Raw genomic sequence first — 27,279 nt, 5'->3', positions numbered from 1 at the left:
GCATATAGTACACGGCCTGGTAACCTGTGACAGCAGAATGTTTTATTCCAGTTAAAACTGCCTCCAGCTTTTACATTTCCAGCAGCCACCTAGGAGCCTGGAGGCCCGGTCCTGTTTCTGGTGCAGCTCCTCTTTTTGACCCTGTCCTACAGCAGTGCCAGCCTTCTGCCCTTCACCCGAGTTTCGGATGTGTGTGCATCCATCCCTCATGCTGCTTCTCTTGCCCCAGGACCTAGTTCCCCTCAAACAAGGACTTTGATTTGATCGCCTGCCTGTCCTTGGTCTGCAGAGTCACAGGCCAGTGGGAATGGTTGTCCCCCTCAGCACGTGCTCTGACTGCTGTGTGTCCACATGTCCGTGTCCTGTCCCTCCATGCCTGCTGTGTTTTGTGTTGCCGGCCTTTTCCCATCCTTATTGTGAGGACCCAAGGGGAACTGTGTGGAATGATGAGAAACCACAGCTAGTCCTTGTGTGGGGTCACATGTTACACAAAGTTTGCTCTGGCAAGGACAATAGTTTCAAATTGAGTTGCTGCTTTTCAGTTTTTGTAATTTGGTTAATAGAAATATGCATAGTTCGTGACAAGAAAGACTGTTCTTAATTTCACGTATCCCTACCTACCAGTCAGTGTAAACCATGTTTAATTAAAAATTATGCACAAATGGAAATGTATTCCTTCTTGATTGTTAAGTGTTACTACTGCTAGCCTCCTCTCCAACCTCAGCATCAGCTAGGAGGGAGCAGTTTCTACTTGTCTCAGATGAAATATTAAGGGGAACCCCTTCAGGGTGAAGTATTCTCAAAAGAGATGATGTCACCTGTTACAGATAATTCTCTCAAGGTAACCAAGAGATACTTTTTCAGTTCTTGTCAGCTTACATATGGTTTCCTCCCAGCTGTGTCCCAGGAATGATTAGATATGATACTGTGGCTAGTGTATGATATGATCATGAGAGCATTCTGGTTTTCTGAACAGAACCAGATATTTTCCATGAACAAAGCAGCCAGAGAGAAAATAGGTAGCTGACACATCTTAGCCTAGACTTGGACCCATCCCTGCTAGAAGGCCAGCCCCTCTCTAAAAGGGTTCACAGATGAGTTGTTAGGTTAAACTGTTTGAAAACTTGACCTTTCCCTTGGATATTAATGAGTGAAGCTAAAAAGTACAGCCAGCTAAAGGGAAAGCCAGATCAGCAAGACCAAAAAGAGCGTGTGTCATTCAGGGCTTGCATCTAGATAGTTTGATTAATATATAAACATAGGAATATTTTTATATTTTTGTATATTAATATCTAAATTAAGATAAAAATGCTCTGAGCACATATATCCACCCAAGAGCCTTTATCTGATGATTTTTTTCTAAATATAAGTGAAATGCTCCCTTCCTTTTCTTGGTTCAAATTATGTGATTCTTCTGCATGGCTTAACATGTTGTCCTTAAAACTATGATTCTTTTACTGTAACAAGTCATAAACACTTGGCAGAGAGTCATTTCCAAATTCCTTTATGTGGCTAAAAGAAGAGAGGACTTAAGTACGTTGCCCTAGCTTACACTGCTCCTTACTTGCTTTGTGAAGTCATTGTTTTGATCTGTCTTCTAGCAGTTTATGAAGAGAATGTCACTGTGTACCAGAGCACATTTGTGATCTTACCGACATAGTCAAATATGGAAGTGAAACTAGCTGTATTCACATTCATCGTCCATAGTCTCAGTTACTCCCCCAGATCCTCATTGATTAGCTTAGAGCTCAGCAGGCTCGATGTGTTCTAATACACTCCTTACTTTTTCTCTCTTGTATGTGATCTATATCACCTAAAAAGAGTGGCTTGCAAATAACTGTCATCTGCTTATGGTCACTCCTTCTAGTTCTGCTTAGTACCATCTCCACAGTGCTCACAAGAATACTTGTTTATAGTCTTGGATGTGTCTGCCATTTTAACTAATTTAGATCGTAAGTGAAGACCTCTGAAGAGTAATTAAATGTAACAACTTAATAGTCAGGTGACACATCAACTCTATTGTCAGGCCAATCATCTAGACCTCTCTTACATAAGTTTGTCACACCTTTCACTGTATCCAGCTTTCTTGTCTAGACAGCATGAGTGAGAATTTGGGGGATCAGGGAAAATAATTGATCCATTCAGTGTTCTCAAAGAAAAGCTTTATTTTTTTAAATGGAAATATTTTATTCAACTAAATTTTCTCAAACCTCTGCTTCTATTGTCCGAGGCTTTTAGAGATAATCAGATGTTGACAGCTGAATTGATAAGTGTTAAGTTTGATACCATGATTATCTAATGTAGAATAACGTTAGCTAGTTTGTAAGAGTTGTTCTCCACAGTTGAAGTCCTCCTCTGACGGTTCTCCAGCTGCTCCATGTGGTCCTTACCTGTTACTCCCTGAACTTAGCCAACCCATAGCCTCCAAGATTTTAAAATATATTTTCCAAGGTAGTATAATTCCAAAATATATAATGTATTTTCCAAGATAGTATAAATATTCTCAATGTATCTGTGTTTGAATTGTCATAGAAGAGGGAAGCTTTAGGCTGGGACAACCAAGGTGTCCCAAAGGTCCTGCCCAGGTGCCTGACCAGTTCCTCCCACCTTGGCATCTCTGCTCCATCTGTTTCAATGTCTCCCAGTAACTGCCCCCAAGCAGGTAAGGCTGAGTTGTGTTCTGCATGCATAGCAGCACTAGGAGCAAGCAGAGCTTCTAGAAAGTAGGTCTAGGTTAGAGCATATAGTCTAAGAACACAACCAGCCATGACAACATCCTACCCAGAAGGATGAAGGACAGGGCTGGGATGTTGCCTGGTGGAGCTGCAGGCCTCCCACATTTTGTTCTGAAAGATTTGAAGTTCACTGTGTTTCTGATTTAAGAGGTGGAAAATGACAAAATGGGGAGAATTCCAAGCTGCAGCCTAAGTTGGGTCCTTTTATACAGGACTTAGGTGACAGTGTGTGGACACTCCACAGCCCTTCTCTGACAAGCTATGACAGGTAGATTTGGAGGTATTCATTAGAGTGGAGCCTCAGAATATCCATGTCAGGCAGCTGGGCTACCCAGAGTTCCACAGGCTGCTGTGCATACGTGAAACCACACACTTTGGGGTAGAGGGCAAGTCACTTTCCTTCTAGAATTTCCTCCTTTAGAGGAACTGAGTCCACAGCTTGATGGCCTGCATTCCCAATACCTGCTGTGGAGCTGAAAGATCCACTCCATTGGTTCCGAGTTGACTTACATACTCAGAAGTATCTTACACATACTGAGCAGTATGCATAAACCATAACCCAAAGGGAGAAGAGAATTGCCCTCCAGGCCTTTGGCAGCCACAACAATAGGGATGGGTAGGAAGAAAAGGCAGTAGTGTAAATGTGGTTCAATGGTGTCTGAGGAATCACTGAAGTAATTAGAGGATGGACTCTCACCTCTCTAACAGTGCTTTGTTTGCATGACTGCATAGAAGAGAACAGACCTCTTCTTACTGAGAACCTAGAGGAGGTGCCATAGAACCTCTTACTGTGCTTAGCTGCTGAATGACTTCCGGTGACTTCTTTTCATCCTTGAGTTCTACAGACTTTTCTTTACCCAGCCTCTATGAAGAGTCTGTTGTATTGCTCCTTAAGGCCCAGTTCAGTCTTCTTCAGGGCTCCAAACCCAGAGCATTAGGAGAGCCCTCTACTGCTAAGTCATGGTGGACTTCTTATCCCACACCTTGTCCTTCCAGTCTGAGAGAGGAAGTTGTCCTAGCAGCATAAGCACATGGGGTGTAACTAGGACTCCCCACTTCCTCTCTCCGGAGGACTGCAGGTGGTGACACTAAAGGGACTGCTGACTTGGTTCCCTGTCTTTACTCTATCCTCCATTGCCATCAAGACTAACATTATTCAGTACATTCTTCTCAGGAACAAATCTAAAAACAAAACAAAAGCCTCTTTAATCAAAATGAAACCAAAGGCAACATTACATATTCCATGTCCTGAATTCATGTGAAAGTTCATACTCCAATGAAGCATTGTTTTGACAGAGTACTCTAGGAAAATATCACAGTCAGCAAGCAGAGTAGAGCAGCCAGGGTACAAGGACAAGAATTACATAGCGGGCTACATTCAGCTCCCCTAAGCTGCTGCCAGAATCCCTGTTTATAGACAGTGTTGTTCCAGCTCGCTAGAAACCATGACACTGATTACTCCTTACATGGGGTGTGAGCAGCCTGGAGTGCCCTGTTCACCTGTTCTGAACCAGCTGGGTTATGTATTCCCAGTTCTTCACATCACCCTTGACTGTAGAAAAGTCATGTCGATGGCACTGACTGGGGTGCAGAAATAAGATCTTGTCTGCTCTGCCACTTCCTCACCACACAGCTTAAATGTAAACGGTTTCTCTGCTCCCAAGCCTCCTGAACCAAGTCAGTGCACAGCAGTGGACATGTGTGTTAGGCCTCAGCCACTAAGGTTTGGTTGGGTTTGGGTTTCGGTTTTCTTTTACATGCTTCCAAGATCTAAGAAGCAGAGGTATATATTTCCAAAAGATCTGGGTGGTGCTTGCCAGCAGCACACTGCATGGAGTGGTTCAGTCTGACTGCAGGGCCTCACCGGCAGGGGGAGGGAGAGTTATCATTGTTTCATTCTTTTTCCTCCACATTATTGTGATTTATTTCTCCATGTGTATCGTTTCTGTGTGGTTTTGTTTTGTTTTGTTCTTTCTGTTGGTTTAATTGTTGTGTGAGCTGCATGCACTTGCTGTTGTACTGTGTCAAATGATTCTCTGACTTCCTTTGGAAAGCACTAATGAATAAGTGCTATTTCTCTTCTCTATTGTTGGGTTTTTTGTAAAGTTGCTCAAATGCTCTCAGGTATGGCGGCTCTGAATGGAGGACTTGGCGCCACAGGCTTGACGAATGGTACGGCTGGCACCATGGACGCCCTGACCCAGGCCTACTCAGGAATTCAGCAGTATGCGGCAGCTGCACTGCCCACTTTGTACAGCCAGAGCTTGCTGCAACAGCAGAGTGCTGCAGGCAGCCAGAAGGAAGGTAGGTAGCTCTCTGTACCCCAGGGCCTGGCGGGGCCAGCCAGACTTGCATTAGCCTTTAGACCGTGCCTGAAAGATGGCGACTTGACCCAGTGTCTTAAGAGGAATCGCCTGCTTAATTTCTAGTATCCATGTTAAAAATATCAAGCATAAGCCCTTTTTAAAAGTTTTCTGTTCATCTTATATTTTTTTCACTCATCCCGAAGTTCTTACCTATCAGGTGTTTACAGGAAATTACGTACTAGTTGCTACCATCAAAAATGCCTCTAACATCCTCTCTTCAGTCAGCATGAGCTCTCAGTCTCCTCTCCTCATAGAAATCCCTCAGTAAGAGGGTACCATTGATACAGGCTGGGGCAGGATAAGAATTTCTCTCCTGAATTCCCTAGGTTCTTGGGGTCCACATCCCTTGAAGTTGGTACCTGCCTTTCAGAAAGCAAGAGTTCTGACTAATGATAGAATCCAGTTGGAACTGACTTAGACTGTGGGGAGGATGTCTTCTGGGAAAGAAAGAAAGTGATGGATCACCTGGTGGCAGTCAGCAACTTGCTGTTCTCTTTCTGACTTGTTCAGAAGATGGAGAGGAGGCTTCTTATTCTTTCCCTTTTACCTTCACACCATAGTTACAAAATGCTTCTGCTTAGATATTTATATAAGGAGTCTGGTAATCGGTATCTGATATCATGGTTTTATTCTGCAAAGTTAAGATGTTTAAGGAGATACAACTTAAAAGCATAGAAAATATTTTCGACAAAGAACATAGAGATCTTCAAAAAAAGAAAAAGTACATGAGACCTATATTCCTTCTCATTGCTTCAGCCCGCCACCCCCTTCCTCTTAGCTGTGACAGCGTTTGTAGGTTTTGTGCTCTTTTGTAGGTTTTCAACTATGCACAGCTATTTGGACAACTGTGTTTCACTGGGCGTTTGAAAGGGACCCTGTGTTATGAACACCACAAGGCCATCTTTGTTTAGTCTCTGTAGGATCTGAGAGCCACTGAGAAGTAAGCACCATAGGAGGTGACCTGTAAAGAACAGAGCTATGACCCCTGGATAGTTCCTGAGAGTGCCAGGTCTCCTTGTCATTCAGCATGGCTTTACAGGGCAATATAACTGTCACTCAGACATAGCTGCCTCAGCCCACTACCGTAAGCTGGTTGTCTTTGACTAATAAGGACAGGGTGCCATGATCGCCAAGTCCTAACCCTAGTTTAGGGATGTTGGTTAACAGTGGTATGTGCTAGGGCTCTTTATTGTGGTACTACTGATAGCTTTTGGTTTGTTCATTTTGTTGGTTTGGTTTGTTCCTGCCCCATCCCTGTCTCTTACTTCTCACACCTCTCTCTTGATCATCTTCTCATCTAGTTAATCTAGAAAAGAATATCAGCCCTCTGCCATTAGTTTAAGTAAAATGTAATTTAAAATGCAAATTATAGCAAGGGGGAGAACAGGTCTACTCAGCGGATTTTCAGATTCCCTAATCCACAGCTCTGTCCTTATGCTGACCTTTGGTCAAAGCTGAAATGTATCCTGAAGGATTTAGTCATGGACTCTGGGTATTCTTCCACCACAGGAAAAAATGAGCCATTTAGACTTGACAAATTATTGAAGTTAATGTCTCCATAACTAGATTTTGTGAAGGGCTGTAAGCTTCCTACAGAGGTAAATGTGAGGAAAGCCCATCACATCTCATGCCATTGTGAATACTCTGTACCCACTCACGTACCTACCCCATCTCCCTCCCTTTACAGGAGGCAGGCTTTACACCCACGAGTAGTTGCAGCCCCAGGTACCTGGTAGGAAGCCTGTTGGCACTGGTGGTTTAGTGTAGCTTTGTTCTAGCAGATCGGTGCCTCTGAGCCTAGGGGCTGTGTGCTACATTGGGTACCTTGTGAAGGATACATAATGCAACAACAGCCCGTAGGGACCAGTAACATAACACAGCTGCCAGTCACAGTGTGCTGGGAGAAGGTAGACAGATAGAAAGGGTGAGTTGTGAAGAGTTTGTATTGCTTTTAGAGATTTGGGGGGGGGGGGGATTTTGGTATCCACTACTACACCAGCTGCATGCAGTGATGGTTTTCTATATGGAGCTGCTTTCTTTCTCAGTTAAAAGATCAAACTACTTCTTGGTAAAGGGACGTCAGAAGAGAGGAATGAAGAAGATGTTGGAATTTATATACAAACAAATAATAAACAAAAGGACCAAAACTTCTTTTTGTCTGTCTCACTGGTCATGGTCTCCATCTGTCTGGCACAGACATACTCAGGATGTTTATAGCATTTTGGATTGCCAGGATCATTCAGGAACAGAGTCTGCCCTGTTTATTAAAAGTGTACTTACTGCTAAGACTTCAGGAGTAGCAACATTCTTCAGTGCACTGGGCTCCACTACTCCTTCTTGCAGCAGTTAAATCCTTTGCCTGGAGAACACATCTGAGCAGATTGCCTCGTCTAAAAGTACACGTGCTGCAGTAGCCCCTAGCATACCCATTTGTAACAATGGAGTTTTCAATCTATCCATACTAGGACCAAAAAACAGTGAAGGCTAAGTCTCAGCTATAGCTGTCTCCCTTTAAAACAGGCTGCCTCCCTGGGGCTGGACTGTAGACATAGCCATAGAATCTGTAAGCAATATAGTGATATTGACATGTTAATATCAATAAGAAATAACTGTATCTCTAGTTTCAGTAAAGTCTTATTCTTTAAGACTCTTCATTAATTTTCTAGGGACAAAAATGTACCAATTCATCTATTTTGCAAAGTTCATTTAATTCTCATTTTATACAGGTCCACACACATAGATATCATTCTCCATTGTCGGAGTTCTATAGGGAGATCATAGGATCCTGGCCCCTGATCTCCACAGGGAACAGGCATGTTCTCTCTCCTGTGAGAGCCAGGGACAGAAGTCACTTTCCCAGTTCTGTGAGTTCCTTTCTTCCAGTATCCAAGAAATATCCCAACTTTATCTTCTCTGTGTCAAGTGCATCTTCTTTTGTATCTTTCACACAGCTCTTGTGTAGATGAGTCTTGAGTTCAGTGAGGAACTTAAGAAAACTAACCTTCTAAGCTGTAGAACTAAACAGACCTTTTGCCTTCTCCCATGGTTTCTGGAGTTTGCATGGAAAAGGGAAAGCTTTGTTTAACTTAGTCTTGGAGAAGCTCTTGTATTCACTGCACTTACTCCCAAGGCGAATTCTCAGTAATATAAAGGCCTGTCAAACTTGTAAGCCTATCTTCCTCTCCACCTAGCTGTTGACTCCCTGCCATTTATTCTAACAGAGGTGAATATTATAGTGTATGTGCACAGATTTGCCAAATCAAAACTGGCTGAATAGGCGAGTAAATGACTGAGGATCTGACCAGCGTTGCTGCTGTTGTATTCATTATTCTAGACTGCTGCAGTCTGCTTAGGATGCAGACAATACTTTCTTCCACTTCAGGAGATAGTCCACACACAAAACATGGCCACCTCGGAGAAACCCAGCCCGGATTCTATCCCTGCCCTGCCCCTACCTCCACCTTTACCCCCATGGAGATGATGTGCAGCCAAGGTGATCCAAAGATTCCCTAGGAAAGAGAAGCTACGCTAGCATGCCCCACATCCCCACCCCAAGTGAGAACATTTCAAAGGATTAGTGTTTTCCTGAATATCATGCCAGTGCTCAAACATTATCCATCTGCTCGTTCTTCATAAGGAAAAGCCAAATGGCTAGCCTACCTATTACTGAAGTTATTCCTAAGAGGCTTTGGGGACTAAGACTTGGGGGATACCTTACTCTGATTTTTTCTTCCTCTTTAGGTCCAGAGGGGGCAAACCTCTTTATTTACCACCTTCCACAGGAGTTTGGAGACCAGGACATCCTGCAGATGTTCATGCCCTTTGGAAATGTTATCTCTGCTAAAGTCTTCATTGACAAACAGACCAATCTGAGCAAGTGCTTTGGTATGCAAAAGAAACCTAGCTAAATATTGCAGGTTTCCCAGTCAGGAGTCAAAATAGGGCCTTCCTTACGATGGTAGCTCCTGACCTAGTTGCATGTACACAGATTTGGGCAGAGGTATTTAATCAGAAAAGGGGGAAGAGTCATACAAAAGGTGGCAGTCCCTCTCCTTAGGTAATACTAAAGGGTCTTCCTGTGTACCTGATTGCCTGTCACCATAGAGCAGTAGTTGTTTCTTTAAGCCCTGAGATGGAGTCAGGAATGTTTAGTCGGTGCTACAGACAAGCACTGCTAACTCTGCCACAAAGTCTTACTTGTGCAGTTTCAAATAGCTCACACACCGAGTCAGTGCTTGTGACTCAGGCTTACAGGCGTCACACGCATATGCCACTACATCTCTGTGGACTAGGCACTAGCAGTTGGTATATCCCATGCTTACAGAGAACAAAGCATTATGATGGGCTTAGATCATACAATTGGCCAGGCAGGGCTGCATGAATAGGCACAAACACCCCCCAGACACCTAGCTGTCTGCCCTTGTAGCCTTTCTGTCTAGAGAGAGGAACTTCTTTCCTTTTTTTTTTTTAACACGGTAATGAAAACTCGTGTCCTGATGTTTCTGTACCAGAACAGTACTTGTTAAATCCATGACATCTTTATTTGTCTGACTGATTTAGCCCCCATAGAAGTTTAAGAACCCAGGGTATTCAGAGCCTTGTTTAGCAAGCTCTAGCTCAGAGAGTGTCACAGTATTTTGCAAATATCACTCCTACAATTTAATAGTTCACATTGTGGGAGGCAGTACATTTTATTAAATAATATATGGGCCAAAAGATATAGGAATGTATATACTACAAAGAAAAATATCTAACGTAGGGTGGTTCTAAAATAGCTGGAAATTCAGACTTTATTTGGCTGAGTGCTAGCTAATGTTTTGGTTCATACAGCTCTGCTGCTAGGCTCTTCCATCATCCAGCCAGGAAGGTCTATACCTCAGGGATTAGAAGGATTAATGCAGCACCCATTTCTGGAAAGTCAGTTTTTACTCTAGGAGAAAGGCTGTCAGCCTAACCCACTGCACTGCTGTGGTGGGACTGTTAAGATCCCTCTGTAGCAGCTGAGGAACAACATGAAAACTAAGCTGTCACATGGGGTATATGCATGTGAGAGCCACAGCTCACCTTTGGAAAGGCTTCCTGTGCAAGGCCTTTAGACTGACATTTTTCATAGCTACATAACTGTTCTGAGTTCATTTGGAGGCTAAAAGCGACTATACCACAAGGTATTTGTGATTTGAGGAGACATTACTTTGAAAAGAGATTTTGTCAGACTACTTAACCAATATGTTCCGATAATACACACTGTGGCTGTGAGAATCAGGGATGTATTTTCAATTTGTCTTAAAAGCTTTGCCTCCCGGGTTTCTTGGTGAGCGAGTACAGTCTTAGTGCCTGGGGTTAGTTACGGAGCTGCTTGCTACCCATCCTTCCGTTCATGTCACTCCTGACCCATCCCATTCTCCAATCATCTTGCCACTTCTACCCAAGACCCTGAGAGAAGGAGTCACACCAGATGAAAGTCTTAGATCTGAGGTTACTTTTACTGGGAATTAGACTTGAATAAAAATGTAAGCAATCATTTTTGCAATTCAGCCTACCTATGCAAAGATTTCCTGCCTTTTTATCAGCTGAGAACTCTACTCAAAGTATGTTTATGTCCTTTGCTCCCTCCACTGGTTTGTAAAAGAATTTTCTCTTTAGCTTTAAACTTTAATGGTAATAGATAGGTGAAGATGCTAGGATCTTCCAAATTGCTGGTGTTTGGAGTGAAACTCAATCTATGGGATAGCTCCCTGTCGCCACTCAAAATCATGAAAAGCTCACCACTTGCCTCAGCAATGCTGGTACTCCTGACTTGCCTCCTACTCTGTTAAGACAAACTCCGCAACCAGAATTCTCTCCTCCTGACTCTTTGTAGGATATCATTTGTTTTTGTTCAAAAGCAGGCATGCCCTGTCTGTGTGATGGCGGCTTAGTGTTGCAGACACAAATAACTGGGATATGCAGAGACTCTGACTAAGCCCTGAGACAAAGAGAAAGGCATGTGGCCTTTCCCTAGGGTTGTCTGAATAGTAATTCCGGAATGTTAAGAAGCTAGTATAGATTATCCTCACTCAGTTAAGGCAGTGCTTGACTCACCTTGAGCAGCCAGCCCTGTGTAGACTGCCTATGAGTGTCTATGGTACTCACTCTCTTCTGAGGGTTTTTCCAAAGGACCCCTGGCGGGAGTTGGGGTGTGGTAAAACAAACAGGTGTGACTTCAAAGCACTGCATAGAGGGATGGAGTTCACTAGAGAAACTTAGCTGTAGTTCTGTGGGGAGGCTTCTGTCCTCCGTGGAACTAGCTCTTTCATTACTTCCCAGTTGGCATGCCCACTGCTGTCCACGGTGGGACAGCATAAACCTAGCAAAGCCAAGCTCAGATCCTAGGCCGGGCACCTCTCAGCATTGCAGTCACACTGCCAGCCAGCAGCAGGCCAGCCCCGCCAGCCCTGTTTTCTGCTTGGCTTCCCCTTCACTCTGACCTCCCTACCTCCTTCCCCTTTGTTTTCCAGGTTTTGTTAGCTATGACAATCCAGTCTCTGCACAAGCTGCAATCCAGGCTATGAACGGCTTTCAGATCGGCATGAAACGCTTGAAGGTGCAGCTGAAACGCTCCAAAAACGACAGCAAACCTTACTGATCCTAACCCCAGAAGCTCCCTGCTCTTATTTTAGCTTTCTTAGGGTAAGTCCCACAAGCCAGCCTGTTCTGAACAGGGAAGGCAGAGGAGGGACCACGATGCCAACTTTTACCAAGAGAGACGGTTATTTTTACAATAAGGCCTCCATTTCTTCCACTCACACCCCACCCAATCTGCCATAATTAAAACCTGGGCTACCTTGTTTTTATTGAGTAAACCCCTCCTCCAGTTGTGCCACTGTATTCTCTTTGTTTGCAATTTGAATATCCTTACTCTTTTAAAAAATTGTTTTGCTTTTTTAAAGAAAAACATATAAACAAGTAAATGACATGTTGAGAATGTGAAAGGCAAGCAAACACTAATGCGCAGCTCTAACTCTGAACCACTGGTGCCCCAAGAGCACTGCCTGGAGAGCTCACCCTCCCCGCCCGCCCGCCCGCCCGCCCCTCAGAGGGCCCCACGGTTAGAGATGACGTGGTGGCCCAGCAGAGGGAGAAGCCAGGAGAAGCACTTAAAACTCCACAAAACACCCTCCCACGACATTGGTTTCTTTTAATATAAGTAGGATTTTATTTTAGGGTTCAAAGAAACACGACATTTATTGGTCAGATTATTACACTGGTTGTCTATTTTGTTATTGTTTTATTTTTGTTTTTAGAAAGGATTAATGTAAAAAAAGATTTAGAGATCTGTTTCTTAAAGCTACAGGGTTTAAAAATAAAATAAAAATGAGTGAAAATACTTGATGTTTCTTGAAAGATAAATTTAATAATAAATAAATACATAAATAATACATAAATAAAAAAGAAAGCCACAGGCCTGTAAATTTTATTTGTAAAAAAGCATTTCTATTTTTATACAAAATTTTTACTGCCTCAGAAATACTGGAAGTTATTTATTGCCTATTGTTAACTTATTGGGTATCTAAGAGCAGTTCTCTGTCTAGCTGGAACCTCCTGAAGTAGTCTCGAGAGGAATTGTTCTAGGAATGGGCTTTTTTTCACCGTTGAACCCTAGACCTAAAGTTCATGCTTTATCCTCTTGTCGTTTGTATTTGTCTGATTATTTTGTTTGTAATTTCCATTATCTAGTTTACGATTCAGTTGTCTTGACTTCCCCATATGTCACCTTTGTTCAAACTGGACCCTCTCCGCTGTCCCTTGCTAGTCCTTCACCCCAAAACACCCAGAATCCATCCCCTCTCACTCTCTCCAGATGGATTCTCTTGGGGTTTCATTGTGCTGTGGAAAAGAGTGTAAGAAATGCAAATTATGTGAATGGCTCATAGACTCCCTGAAGACCCGAGATTTGCATTAGTTTTCTCCCGCACCCTTGAAAGTGATGTTGCTGCTGCGTAGACTCTGTGTAACTTCTGACTCTTCCTTGTTTTCTCCCCAGACATCTTCATGCCCGTTAGTCATCGTTTGCCTAGCATGTCCCTGTGGCGTCTCAAAAACAGTTTCATCGTCCCGTCATTGTTTCTGATGTCTTTCTGACCTCACATCATATTTGGTTCTCCTACTGACCTTTGATCTAGTTTTGACCTTTGAAATTTGCATGTGACCTCATCTAGCTATGAATTCTGGGAAGTCAATGTGAAAAACATTGCTGCATTCATGCAAGACTGAAATTATTAGACAAATTATAGAAAACAAAACCTGTGGCAAAAATGTTTCTTTCTTATTTTTTTTTTCTTTTCATAAAACAGACTTGAAAGTATTACACAGGGATTGGCATTCTGCCCGGTCACTGGTGACAATAGCAATATGTGTCCAGGGACACAGAATGTTGGTTTCTAACAGACTACTTCCAAAAACAGTTTGAGAAAAAAAAAAAACTGTCTGATTTTAAGTCTCTAGAGGTCTGTAATAGTTTTTACATTTTTCAGGCAGTGTAAAGTTTTTTGATAAGGCCATTTTAGGTGGCTCACTTTCTCATTAAGATATATATATAGAACCACTTTTTGTAGATTAGTATAAGAAAAATATTTACCCTGTTTTGGGGCAAATGCTACCTATTTGTGTCACCTTTTGCTGAACTGACTCACAGTTAGACAATCCATGGTTTAATGCACATGAAATTACCTATATTTTATACTGTTCCAATGTACAGGAGAAAGGCTACTGTAAGCTGCGTCATGTTGGTGCTTCTGTGGATTAAGTTGTGCTCTCATCACAAGTCTTAAGGTCTTAATGTTATTTGTTGATAAGACAAGCTTAGAATTGGTTTACTTAAAACAAAAAAAAAAAAAGAATTTCAAAAAAAAAAGTTGTTTGCTTAAAAAAAAAAGTTCATGTGAGAGAAAAAAAGAAAAAAAAAAAAAAAAAAAACCTATTCCAGACTAAGTTTTGTGTTGGCCTGAGAAGCATTGGCGTCACTTTTTTTTATTGTGGACCTATTAGATGTGTTTGTGTTCAGCAAAATGTGATGTTTTGTTTTTTCTTTTAAAGAAAAAAGTGAAAACTATCTAGTGCCAAATTCCAAAGGTACTTCCTTCCTAGAGCTTCGCGTGTTTCCTGTGAGAAGTGATTTGATAACATGGTATTTTATTATGTGTTTTGTATAAATCCCTAATATTTAAAACAAACAAAAAAAAGGTTACAAAGTTTGTTAACTTGCTATTCCGTGGTCTTGTTGCCTGAAATTGTTATTGTTTGTTATTTCTCTATGCTGTTTTTTGTAAAACATTGTATAAGTGCCGTGTGTCACTTTTCTAACCTCTCCACGTCAATGCTGTGACGGCAGCCCTCACAATGTATTCTCTTCATAATATCTGGAAACCTCTAAGGTGAGAAAGTCCTGAACTTTTAACCCTTCCTACCCAGAGCTATCTGGAATGTTGGTGACTTTTTATACTGTCATCCTTGGGTTTGTTTTGGGGTGTTTAGATTTTTTTTTTCCATTTGTATCTTATGAGTTATTTTTTGTTTTTTGAGTCACACACCTACCCAAAAAGCCCGTAAGTCGTTTTACTAAACCGTTTTTTCCTTTTTATCCCTTCCTATTATCCTGTGCTCCTTCAGTTTAAATTTAAGAGAATGAGTAGATCCTGGGAAGGGAAAAATAGGTAGAGTTTAGCCCTACACAAACCCTAAAGACAATGTCTGCTTTCTGAGATCGGGTTTCATGGTATGCCCTAGTGTACAATATTTTTATACACCCTGAAGTTAAATGGCTTTTTGGTGGTCCAATCTTTCAAGAAGTTTTGCTTTTGTTTCTCAAACACCCCTATGTAATGCTGAGTCAGCCTTTGGCTTGGGATTCTCAGACAAATATGGACACCTGAATATGCAAGGTGTCTTCCTGAAAAGCCCACACATTTCAAGTGGTTGGCCACGTAAGAGGAGATCAGCTGCTCTTCACCACAATTACTACCAAATACTAGGACTCGTTCCTGCTGCTGCTCTCGAAAGTGCCATATTCCTGAGTCAGGCTTCTTATGAGCAGGTGTCTTGTTCTGACAGACCCCAATTCTGACAGACTCCAGTCCCAACACACACCCAGCTCTGGGAAAACACACCCTGCAAGCTTCTGGTCTCAGCTCCCTTTTCTTCACACCCTCGCCCCATTTGATTTCATGTGTGTGTGAATGTGATAGCCCTGAGATGGAAAGGATCAGCCTCTCACAATGCAAAAAAAAAGTTCCCTCCTTCCAGCACGCGCACTTCCAGTGACATGATCGGTGTTAGCCCACTGTTTACCACTGCCGGGGCCTTCCTTCATCCTTGAGGGCTATTTTGTACTTTCTGCAGCACTCAGCTCACAACAGTGATCACACACATTCTCAGTCTCTCTATGGTGGTGTGTAGGTACACGTGTAGAAACACAAGAGAATACCAGTTGTATTTCATAGACCATCTCGTTCACAATCTATTTAGTTACCAATGATATAAATCTCAAAAAAAAATAAAAATCTTTTTTCTCCCCCATGGAAGCAAACTGCCCTCCTTCCTCTTAACCCACCTGCGGTGCCCCCGCAGAGGCTCGGGCCAGGCAGGTACTTTCTGTTGAGTGTTTCTGATTCTGCAGGCAACCAAGACAGTCCATTGAGGGGAGGGTTTTGGTTTTGCATGTCTCATTGTTAGAAAGATAGCCTTCCTCAGAGACAGACTGTCCTTTATCTCTCAGTATCAAAAGGAAACGCCGCAAGGGTGCACAGGGCCTGTTTCCGGAAGACAAAACACAGGGAAACTGCATTTTTAAAAATCAAGTGGAAAGCATAGACTTTTAAAACTCACTCAGAGAACTCTGATCAGACGGCACCTCCACGGTGTGACAAGTTCATCTTTCCTTCACCGCAGGGGTTCTAGTTCCTTGGCTTGTGCTACTCTGGAATCATTTACTGTTTCTGTCTTTATTATCTTAAGTGCTAATTAAAAGAAAATAAAACTTAAAAAAATGTAGTTTCATTACCTTTTGAATAATGTCATACAAAGATGTATTTGTGTTTTTGTGCTGTGGGAATTGTTGTTTGTAGATTAATAATACCATTTTGTTTAGAACTACAAAATAGTTTTTAAATATTGTCTGAGAAAAGCCAAAGTTCATGCAACCTAGTGGAAACTGTAAGGCCACTGAGTATTGTTTCTGTTTTATTGATGCATTTGGATTTTGTTGTTTGATGGAATTTGAGCCAAAAAACAAAAATGCAGGCTTTCCTATTTCTACAACTGATTGTACTTACGCATTTTGTACCAGTGGGATTTTTTATACTGGAGATTAAAAAACAAATGGAAATTTTTGTGGCTTACTCTTGTGGGCCCCCGACAATGACTGATTTCAGGTTTGATTTCTGGTTGATAGGAAGAAAGTTGCTTTTCTTTTAAGAATTAAAAACTTTGGCTTGATTTCTTTTTTCCCTTTGCTTATATCTAGCATTAGAATTTTGTCTTAAAATACAGCGGTAAGTTTCACTCTTTATTCTGTACTGTGCAGTTACACAATAAGATAATTAGATTTAGAAGTACTCAGTCACTTTAAGTGGATAAATGTATTAGTTAAACTTTAGGAGTTTGCTTTTTTGCTGTTTAGATCGAAGTTTTTTCTGACCCTTCTGTCCTCATTGTGAACATAACCGTGTAGTTGAAACAGTCAGACTTATTTTTGTAATGTATGTTATTGTGTGATGCGGTTTTTTGCTTCTGTCTCCAATATTAAACCATTTTCCTAATACTTGTTTCTCTCTCTGCGTGTTGTATTGTTGGTAATCATTCTGTGTTGGTGACACATCTACACAACCTCACTGTTGCACGTATCTGTTCTTTTCTTTATGTTGTGTAAAAAGATACAGTCGATTCCACCTAAGTGAATATCTGATTTGGGACAGGAAGAAACTACACATCCCACCTCTGGTTCATCCACAGCCTGCCCCTGACTGATGCTTCCCTCTGATCCCTCTAGGACCGCCTAGAGGGCTACACTTGGCAAGGCATTTTATGGTCTTCTGACCACACATGTTCTTTCCTCTCCCCTCCCTCCTATCCACAGTTCCTAACATTCGTGAAGTCTCTCCTATAAACCTTAGGAGGAACAGAAGCAGTAGACCCAGGGCTTCTTCAGTCTACCTTCAAGTACGAAGTCACATGACTACAGTCAGGGTTAGAAAGGGTTAGAAAGCCCTTATAAAAGAGGTAAACCCTCAGGGAAAGGTAATATAAAACCAGCTGGCCAACGGTTGGCAGGTAAAAACCGTTAAGCTTAGGTGTGTGCTACATTGATCAATGGGTATGTATAGAAGTGCATTTCTATTCGCTAATCAATTTAATCCAGGAGTAGCTTCAATTATTACATCTCACAGAAGTGGGAAGACTTCCAGGTATTCAATGACGGAGGTGGGGAGAATTCTGCTCAAGTCCTTGCTGTCTGTTTACAAAGGGGAGCTCAGAATGCCATAGGTCCATTGTCCCGTCCCCTGCCCCACCGCAGTAGACACAGGATAGGAAGGAGGTGTGCTCTCACTGTACCAACCCCTGATCAGAGAAGAACTGCCCCACTCCCGGTGCCGTGAACACCACAAGCCCACCCTGCCCTACTGTCTACTTGCTCAGGAGTCTGGCTGCCCTCAAAGAGTACTTCCCATGGCTGTCTGCTCCCTTCTCTTCTCGCCTGTGCTAGGACACCTGAGCTGGTGTCAGGGAAAGCTCTGGCTGCCTACCCTCTGGTTTCAGCTGGCCCCTCAGGCCCCTTTCTTCAGTCAGGTCAACAACCATGGGCCTACCAAATAGAAGAAAAGTGGCTCTTTCCCTAGGCCAAACCTCTCACTGGGCATGAGGTTCAGAGCCCTGCTCCTACTCTGACAAAAGCTGATTCTAGTGATACCTGTGCTGGCTTTCTCAGGGCTGGGCCTGCTCAGTTGCCTCTGAAAGGCCACTGCTTCACTAGTGAGGGAAGACCAAAGTGTGGTTTCTTTTTCTTTTCTGGAGGAATGGGCGGCATCAGGGAGGGAAGGCCTGGGAAAGAGGATGGTAAAATTTGTTCCAAGATGTGTTTCTTTTTGAAATCCTAATATGATCACCATTCAGCACAGGGCATGATGTTCGCGCACTGAAAGACAAACTGGGCTTTCCTACCGAAGACACAAAGGCTCGGTCCTGTAAGCACTTGTGACTATAAAGTCAGCCACTGCTTAAATTCACACTCAAAGTTTATCTTTTGTGTAACTCCCACTAGGTTGTGAGCAGGTCTGCCCATGCACAGACCACCATGAGAAGCCAGACAACCATCAGCATTCGCTGGCTGATGGAAGCCATATGCCTGCCAGGCCAAAGCAATGGGGTATGATCTGCAGGCTCATAGCTAGCAGGCTAGGCAATGCAGTGAACACAAGCAGACCATGCATCGTTCCTGATAAGTGAATAAAACACTGTGGCCAGACAATCAGCTTATTCACTTATCAGGAATCGACTGTTCTACTAATTCACTGTTTTTGTTTTTCATTCTGTTGTAGTTCACTATTTTTGCTGTGTTCTGTTTTTTTTCCTCTCATGCTTGGACAAATTCACTGGAGATATTACCTTCATGTGACCATGAACCGTTTCTATCGAGTGAAAATGGTATCTTAACAAAATCTATGCACTTGCTATCAGGAACACAATACTGGATGTGTCTTATATATATTGAACTATATAGTACTCGATTTCTTAAATAAAGCTTAAGAAAGGACTTGTGTGTAAAGTGAATGTGATTCTTTCTCAAAGCAGTGTCTTTAAGGGGCATTGTTCATTTAAATCTTCAGTGATACAGGATATTTTTCATTAAAATTATATCATTGTCTTTATGAATTAATATTCAATAAATGGACTTTGGAAACAAAAAAAGTGGAGGGGGAAGTTCTTCTGAGTACATTTTATTTAGCAAGGGCTTGGAGTCCTGTCTTTTTGGTGGTTGTGGCTAAACTCTAGCCAAGTGCTGTGTGCAACAGAGCAAAACAAAACAAACACAATCCTTTCACCTCCCAAGACCACTGGAAAGTATCTATCTGCATCCTAGCCTAGAAAGCCTTCCGAATGTGTAATCTCCTTGGGCTCTGAAGGAAGGGACAAAAGAGGAATGCAGGCCACTAATGCCAGTGTGTGTGTCAGATAAGGTGACACCAAAGCCATTTTCTGTGGAGGACAAGAGCAGTTCTGTTCTGGACCACAGAATGAGGGACAGCAGAGCAAGCGTTTGTTCATTCTGGGTGAGATGGTAAGATTTCAAAGTCACTCCTGGTAAGAGGGAGCAGGCCTGAGTTTCTAGGCTTTCCAGGAAGGCCTGCTGCTTGGCCCTTTGAGAGGATTTTGACTTTTTCTACAGGCTTGCAGTTTGGAAAAAAAAATGGTATTTCTATTGGATCTCTCCACCTTGAAGCATTTTAAGTTAGAATTGTTTCTCTTTCTTGCATATGAGTCTAAGAAAAACTAAATATCTGCCTGCAAGATGGCACAGGCATCTAATCCTTTATGAAACAGATCTTACCCTTTATGGGGAACAGAAAGCCAGGACTCTTCTTCTATTCTCTGTCTCTTCCCACCTCAAATTTCCAATTTCTAAACCTGTAACACACCCCAAAACTGAATGCTTGTTGTCAGAGGCCAGGGTCAGGTACGTGTTGTCAAATCAAGGGAGGGGCTTGATAACCTCCCCTTGGTGGCATCGTGCTGTCTAAAAGAGGTAACATTGAAAACATTGGTGTGCTGGATCTGGGCTCAGCCATTAAGAGCTGGCCATTCTTTTAAGACCATGTCCAAGGCCATAGGCAGGAGAGCTTTAAGCCTCAGCAGCACAAGAGACATGCAAGCTAGCACATTCCCCTCTCAGTAGGTCAGCAACCCTGAGACTGGAGTGTTCCAGGCCTGGGAATTCAGGGTGCAACCGTTGTCTCTGAGTTGATCATGACGGGTCAGAACCAGGAGCTGCTTCATGGGGAACAATGACATTTTCTTTAGCCTTACTGATGGTCACCAAAGCAGCCTGGTATCAGCTTCTTGATGCTTCAGAGGGATATGTTTAAGACAAAAATGTGTGCCTGTAAACAGAACACACACAGGCACTGTGTCCTTAATGAGTTCACCTTAGCTTAAGTTCCACATAACGATCTCCAAGTGTGGATTTGCTGGAGAGCCCAGTTTGAATGCCAGCTCTCTCACTAATTACTGTTGTAGCCTGTGTGTGTTTTAATTTCACCATTAACATAGCAAGGTGAAACTACCTAGTAGTATGTGTGAGCACACTCAAGACGGTTGGATTTCAGCATAACTGTTCAGCAAGACTCAATGAATGAATAAATAGCAGTGCAGTCAAAGCTTGGCACTCTGCTTGCTGTCCTCTCAGGCATGCCTAGAGCCTCTCAAGGCTCTCCCTGGGTTTCGTGGGTAACTCAGTCATGGCTGGCTAGAATCTACAGTCTTTTCATCTCAGAGCTCTATACTACCAAGTCCTAGAACATATTTTCCCTTCCTAAGAAACTGTCCAAAGGTGACAACTGTCCCCATGAAGCCAGCAGGCTGCTTAGGACCGGAGACAGCAAACTAACACATTATTCTCACACCAAGCTCCTCCCAGCTCTTCCAGTTTGTAGCCAACACGGAAAAGACAAGGTCACCTGTAGGTCTGCCTCTCAGGGACTTGCAGATTCTAGACCTTTCCAAGGCAAATTGATATCTCTAGCAACAACCAGGCTAGGTTTGTGTGTGATTGTGCTGGGGAGAGCAAAGGTAGGTCTTAGAAGTACAGAGAGAGCTGAGTGGAGTGCGCGCTATATCATCCTAATTAACCAGAAATGCTCTGTTTTTGTTGTTTTACTGAGCACCATGTCATGTTTCATTTAGAAAGCCAATTTTGTTAGTCAAAGCACACATAAGTTACTGCTTGGCCACAGAGTAACTGACAGCAGCTTTTCACTACATGTGGAGCCTCCTTCATCTCCCTGTAAAACTTGGTAATACAGCACAGCATCTGCTAGTCACCAGGTACTGAGCACATGTGCGTGCCTGTCTCCCGGCAAGATGCATGCTCTCTAAGGGAAGGAACCAGCTCTTATCCTCCCTGTATCAGTGCCTCATACAGAGCCTGGTGATCATGGAGGCAGGGAGAGAGGATGGGTCAGAGGACAGACAGGGTGGATGCAGGAACGTGGCCAATGATTTGACTGGGATGATAGCAAAGCATTATTTGTTAGATGGGAAATAACCCAGGAAATTCATAGAGAGAGAGGTCTGACTGTGGAATGGGCTGAGGATGATAGAAATTAAAAGCCTCATAGCAAAAGTCAGGAACCACTTTGGGAGGCCTAAAACAGAAGTGATAATGAGGAAGAATAATTGTGCTTGTGAGCCCCAGATATACAGGAAGAAACTTCCCCCTGAGTCCTTAGGCACTGGGTCCTCGATGGCAGGATATGCCTGTAAGTGGTTCAAATCCACCTGGGTTCTACTGCAGATCTCTTTTAAGTGATTTTTTTTCATCTTTTCAGGGAAGTTTTCTACCCAGGGATACTCCTCAATATTCTCACAGTTAAGCCAGAGGAGCTGTAAAACTGAATATAATACTAGAAAACTATGAATGGAAGCAGCTGGTTGTAAGGCCCTTCTGAGAAACAGTTCCTCTGATTCTTCTTGTGTTCTTGTGGGTCGTGGCAAGCTGGAGTCTATAGCTGGCTGGATTCCACCAGCAGTACAGTAGAACTGAGCCACTGTAACAGCCTTGAAGGGGCAAAATGATCACAGCGCTTCCGGGACACCAGTGGGCCCAGGGATGGCGTCAAGTCCTAGAAATGTATCTCAACTTGTCCATAGATTCCAAAGAGGTAGGGCATAATCCACTAATCACTCATTTGTTCAAAAGACCTGCTGTAAACAGTCCTCTATACCAGCTACTTGGGTAGGACCCAGGATTCACAGAAAAGTAAGACAACCATCCCTGTCCAGGGAACACTGTCACCACTGTCACCTCTGCCCAGTAAAGATAAGCATTTCAAAAGAAGTCTAATCAAACTACATTCCTTCTACAAAGGCACTAGTGCACCATACTCTCAGTATGCAGAAGACTCATGATGGGTGGCCAGTCACCCAGACTCTCTAGCTCCTGCCTAAGCTCATTCCTACTGAGATTCAATATCGCCATGCTTGAGCTTAGTGGGGACTTGCTGGGAAAGGCTGCCCATGATGAGGCAGACAAGTGTTCTTAGACACCTATATACTTGCATTTCCCCCAAGGGCAGAGTTGATCAAGGTGGTCTCATATCATCACAGGCATTTTCTAATCAGTTCATAAATATTTTCTACAAAAGGACTTCACCATTTTATGAACTATGAACTTCAGCAAGTACTGCCAGCCTTAGGAAAGCAAGGAAGAGACTGGAGGCCAGGGCCTCTGTGAGTGTGCAGGATGGAGCTATGGCAAGAGGAAAACGTTCCATTGGGAAGAATGCAGTCACCATGCAGCTAGAGCTCCAGGAGCCAAGCCGAAAGCTCTCTTGCCCCTATTCACATCCCTAGTCTTCCTATCTCCCATCCCATCATGACAGTATCAATCCCTGATGAGTCCCCATTCTGTTCCCCTTATAGCTACAGTACCCAGTAGCTATATGTTGTTTTCAACCTGCTTGCTTTCCCTGGTACTAACATCCACAGAATAGGGGTCAAAAACCAGGAGAGACACAACTACCTTCCTTGAGTCTAGGATAGCAGTTCTCAACCTGTGGGTCACAGCCTTTGGCAAACCTCTGTCTCCAAAGATATTTACATTATGGTTCATAACAGTAGCAAAATTACAGTTAAGAAGTAGTAACAAAAATTATTTTTTGGTTAGGTACTATCATAGCATGAGGAGCTGTATTGAAGGGTCACAGTGTTAGGAAGGTTGAGAATACTGGTCTAGGAGGAAAATGAGAAAATGAACCCTTTCAGAGTTGACAAGAGTAAAACCCAAACAAATTAGTAGACACTCTTCATTAAAGCCAACCATTGGACTGAGCACGGGGTCCCCAGTGGAAGAGTTAGAGAAAGGACTGAAGGAACTGAAGGGGTTTGCAACCCCATAGGAAGAACAACAATATCAACCAACCAGTACCCCCAGGAACTAAACCACCAACCAAAGAGTACACATAGAGGGACTCATGGCTCCAGCTGCATATGTAGCAGATGATAGCCTTGTTGGGCATCAATGGGAGGAGAGGCCCTTGGTCTTGTGAAGGCTTGATGCCCCAGTGTAGGGGAATACCAGGGTGGTGAGGTGGGAGTGTATAGGTGGGTGGGGGAACACCCTCATAGAAACAGGGGGAGGGGAGGTTGGATGGGGAGAATTCTAGAGGGGAAATCAGAAAAAGGAATAACACTTGAAATGTAAATAAATAAAATAGCCAATAATAATAATAAAAAAAAAAAGAATGTGACTGAACTTGGGCTATAACTCAGTGGTGAAGTGGTTGCCCTACAGGCACAAGGTCTACACTGCAAGCAACAAATGTGATGACCATGAAAGTCATCACACGCCTGCACTTACAACTGTCCCTTCTTTAACATTTAGCTATTTTCTTCTGACACTATAGTCCAAACGTGGAAGCACAGATCTACACTACAGTTTCCCAGATTACATTACAAACATAAACTGCAAAGAATCTCTGATGGGGGGGGTAGGGGAGGGAGGAGGACACGTTGTGGCCAGAGAGATGTGCAAAATGCTGTCAAATATACTTTCCTCTTAGAAACTCACCATATGCCATGCCATGCAAGCAGCCTCCTCACCCTGGCCAGCTCCATCTGACTAAGAGTTTAGCTACTTTTTTTTTTTTAAGGTATACACTCCTTGAACTGTGTTGACATATGGCATGTGCTAGCCAAGAGCATCAATGTGCCAAAGAGCCTGAGTTTAACCATGGCTTGGTCACAGATTAGTTGAATGACCTTAAGCACGTTAGTAAATCTCTTACACCCTTACCATGACTATAATGATCACAATACCTACCAACATGTAAAGGGATAGTACATGTAGCACAGTGGTCGGCCAGCCAGCATTTATACAGCAAGGAGAAATCGTCCAGGGAAATCACATTTCCTGTAGAGTTCTAGAGATCCTTTATAGAATTGCAGAATAGCCAACCACTAAGTTGCATGCCTTTAATTCTAACACTGGGGAGATGGAGTTCAAGGCCAACCTGGTTACACAGTGGTTAAGTTCAAGGCCAACAAGAGTTACATAGTAAGATCCTGTCTCAGAAAAATCACACATTAGTGGAGATGGAGAAGATGTGAAAAAGGAATGAGGAGTTTGGAGCTTCGAGANGGCAAGAACAAATACTTCTAATGGTGAGGAAGATTTTGAGAGTTGTAGCCAAACTGATGGGTATCAAAAAATGCCACCTAACAGATAAAGTAACACAACAGTCCCAGAGACAGGAAAGAAGAGAGGTCAGAGGACCAGGGGGCAGGGGGTGAGAAGGTGGCCAGGGTGGGAGGGAGCATCCTCAGGTGGATATAGAAGATGCAGATACTGGGAAGNGAGGATTCAAATCTATCCTGTGCTCCAAAACATCTACTTCCAGCATATGAGAAACAGACCCTAATGTGCCCTAGAATATAAAGGAGTGACATGGGGATCCAGGGTTGTAAAGTGCCACAGGGGGGGACTTCTTGAGAGACATGGTTTTGCACAGCAAAGAAACCAGGTGGACCCCTGCAGTCTGGGTGACAATGAACCAGGGATCCTCAGGGACAACTGTGGTAGATACAATTCAAGATGGTGACAGTCATGATAAAAACATAGACTATGACAACCTGGCATAGGAGTAAGGGATACAGTTAAATTTATAAGCAGAACACTGACTGGGCTGGGGCTATAGCTCAGTGAGAGCCCTCACATGAGTGAGGACCTGAGTTCAATTCCCAAACCACACCTACCCACACACGTACACGCACTCATGCATGTACATATGCACACACATGCACACATGCATGTAGACACATGCACACATGCAAACATATGCACATACACGCGCACCATTCACACACACACACACACATGCAAACACACACAGAGTCTATATTTAATTTATCAGTAATTACATCAAAAACCTTCACTCTACCCATGATGCTCTCAGCCCTTATCCCTTCTTTAGACTAAATGCATCCTTACGGTTCACTGAGACAGAGAAATGAGGTTCCAATGGGTGCATTAGCAGCGTCTGTTGGATACATTACTCTTTAATTAAAAAATAAACTCATATCTTTCCTTATGTAATACCTGTGTCAAAGCAGCTCTAAATTCTAAGAAGGGAGACACAGGTATTACAGGGTTTGCAACCCAGGATTGCAAAGTGACACAGATGGGGACTTCCTGAGAAGCTGTTCTGTACAGGAAAGAAATCCTCAGTAAATTTTCCTCTTAGAGCTGGGCTCATTTCTAGTCCCAGCAGTTTGATGGACTCTCCAGGTAATGCTGGTTCATCCAATTAGCTGCCTCTCCTCTCTCAAAGCTCAGCACTCAACAGCCGCCATTCCCCTTCCCCTTCCTCTGACTCTCCTCTTGCAGCTAACTAGCTTAGGCGAGAATAGGCTCCACCAGCTGTGGTGTGACCCTGAAACAATACAGGGCACAGTCTCATCCAGGTGCAGGGGAGATTGTGACAAAACCCTAGGCCAGACCAAAGCCTTGCCCTGTGCCACATCATTCCTCGGGCTACACCTACAGTGATGTCTACAACCAAGAGGGTGTCTCTGAACCAAGAGCCTCCTAACAAGATTCACATGCAAATGGAAGCCATGGCACCATTCATGCTAGCTCAGACAGCAGGACAGAGTGCAGCCATCCTGAGTACAGCCAAACAGTAAGAGGCCACCTGCAAACATTAGCGACTCGTGTGTAACAGGGGATTTTATTCCAAAAGATGAGGTAGAACAAATAAGACACAAATTGCCTCTCATAACCAATAAATACAATACTTGGTACCTCTGCCGTGTGCCAGGCATTGTGCCAAGAGGGCTCTGTCTGTAGTATCTCATTTAACCCTCACAGTGGCCCAGCGAAGCAAATGTCACGTCATTGGTTTTTTTGTTCGTTTTGTTTTGTTTTGTTTTGTTTTTAACTCTAAAGACCCGTGTGTCCTCCATCTTTCCAAGGCAGGAAGCCGCTACCTTCTGCACTGCCATTTCCTTCCCCGGCTCCTGAGTTTTCCCATCTCAGTCAGAAAAAGAAAGTCAACCCGGCAATGCATCTTTTAGTTTTTCCATCACAGTAAAAGATAATAAGTTTCACAGGTGCAGAGGTAGACACCTTTAATGTCATCACTGGGAGGTCCATGTCTGCTGTGCTTTGATCACACTCAACCCTTCCGACTCTCTACCCGATCCCTCACCATTCCTCTCCTTGTCTTCCAAATAATCTTCTCCCTTCTGCTTTCTTCAACTGTTTCAATCTAGATTCCATATTACAAAACAACAAAAAAACAAAAATCACTTTGCTAGCCAGGAGAAGGAGAGGAGGGGGGAGAGAGGGGAAGGGGAGGAAGGGAGGGAGAGAGAGAGAGGGAGAAGTGGATGAGCAGCCATGAGGAAGAAGAAGGAGAAGGACTTCACAAGAGTTCAGCTGGAGTAGGGAAGTCTTTGAAAGCTAATATTATGGGAATTTTGGCTGTGGGGTAGCCAGGTAAATGTAGGAGATTAAAATAGATCAATTGACTGCCCGTGTATTGAGGTGAAGCTTAAAAATAATAACAATTTAAAAAAGTAAATTAAAAAGAAAAAAATGTGCCAAGCAGTAGTGGTGTGCGCCTATAATCCTAGCACTCAGGAGGCAGAGGAGGGTAGATCTCTGAGTTTGAGACCAGCCTGTTTTACAGAGTGAGTTCCAGGGCAGACAGAATGGTCCAGAAAAAACAAAAGAAAGAAAGAAAGAAAGAGAGAGAGAAAGAGAGAAGGAAGGAAGGAAGGAAGGAAGGAAGGAAGGAAGGAAGGAAGGAAGGAAGGAAAGAGAGAGAGAGGGGGAAGGAAAGAAGGAAGGAAGGAAGGAAGGAAGGAAAGAAAGAAAGAAAGAAAGAAAGAAAGAAAGAAAGAAAGAAAGAAAGAAAGAAAGAAAGAAA

General features: G+C 43.1%; 1 protein-coding gene across 29 annotated transcripts in view; it reads left to right on the top strand.

Moving 5' to 3' along the window:
* Celf2 (CUGBP Elav-like family member 2) overlaps positions 1–19,042 on the top strand; it is an 833,597-nt gene extending 814,555 nt beyond the window's left edge. For 13 of the 29 annotated variants that reach the window (XM_029471522.1, XM_029471494.1, XM_029471516.1 and 10 more), the window contains 4 exons: positions 4,842–5,039; positions 8,843–8,986; positions 11,599–11,770; positions 13,125–19,042. In XM_029471522.1, coding sequence (XP_029327382.1) covers positions 4,842–5,039; positions 8,843–8,986; positions 11,599–11,726 — 470 coding nt within the window. In that variant the 3' untranslated portion in view covers positions 11,727–11,770; positions 13,125–19,042. Of the gene's footprint in view, positions 1–4,841; positions 5,040–8,842; positions 8,987–11,598 lie in introns of all 29 variants that reach the window. The other 16 variants (XM_021151447.2, XM_021151405.2, XM_021151399.2 and 13 more) reach the window with 6 other exon arrangements.
* Positions 19,043–27,279: the final 8,237 nt, after the last annotated feature.

The sequence above is a fragment of the Mus caroli genome, chromosome 2 (genome assembly GCF_900094665.2).
Source record: "Mus caroli chromosome 2, CAROLI_EIJ_v1.1, whole genome shotgun sequence".
In the NCBI taxonomy this organism is placed as follows: Eukaryota; Metazoa; Chordata; class Mammalia; order Rodentia; family Muridae; genus Mus; species Mus caroli.
The sequence above is the reverse complement of the archived record's forward strand: the minus strand, read 5'-3'. Positions and strand labels throughout refer to the sequence as shown.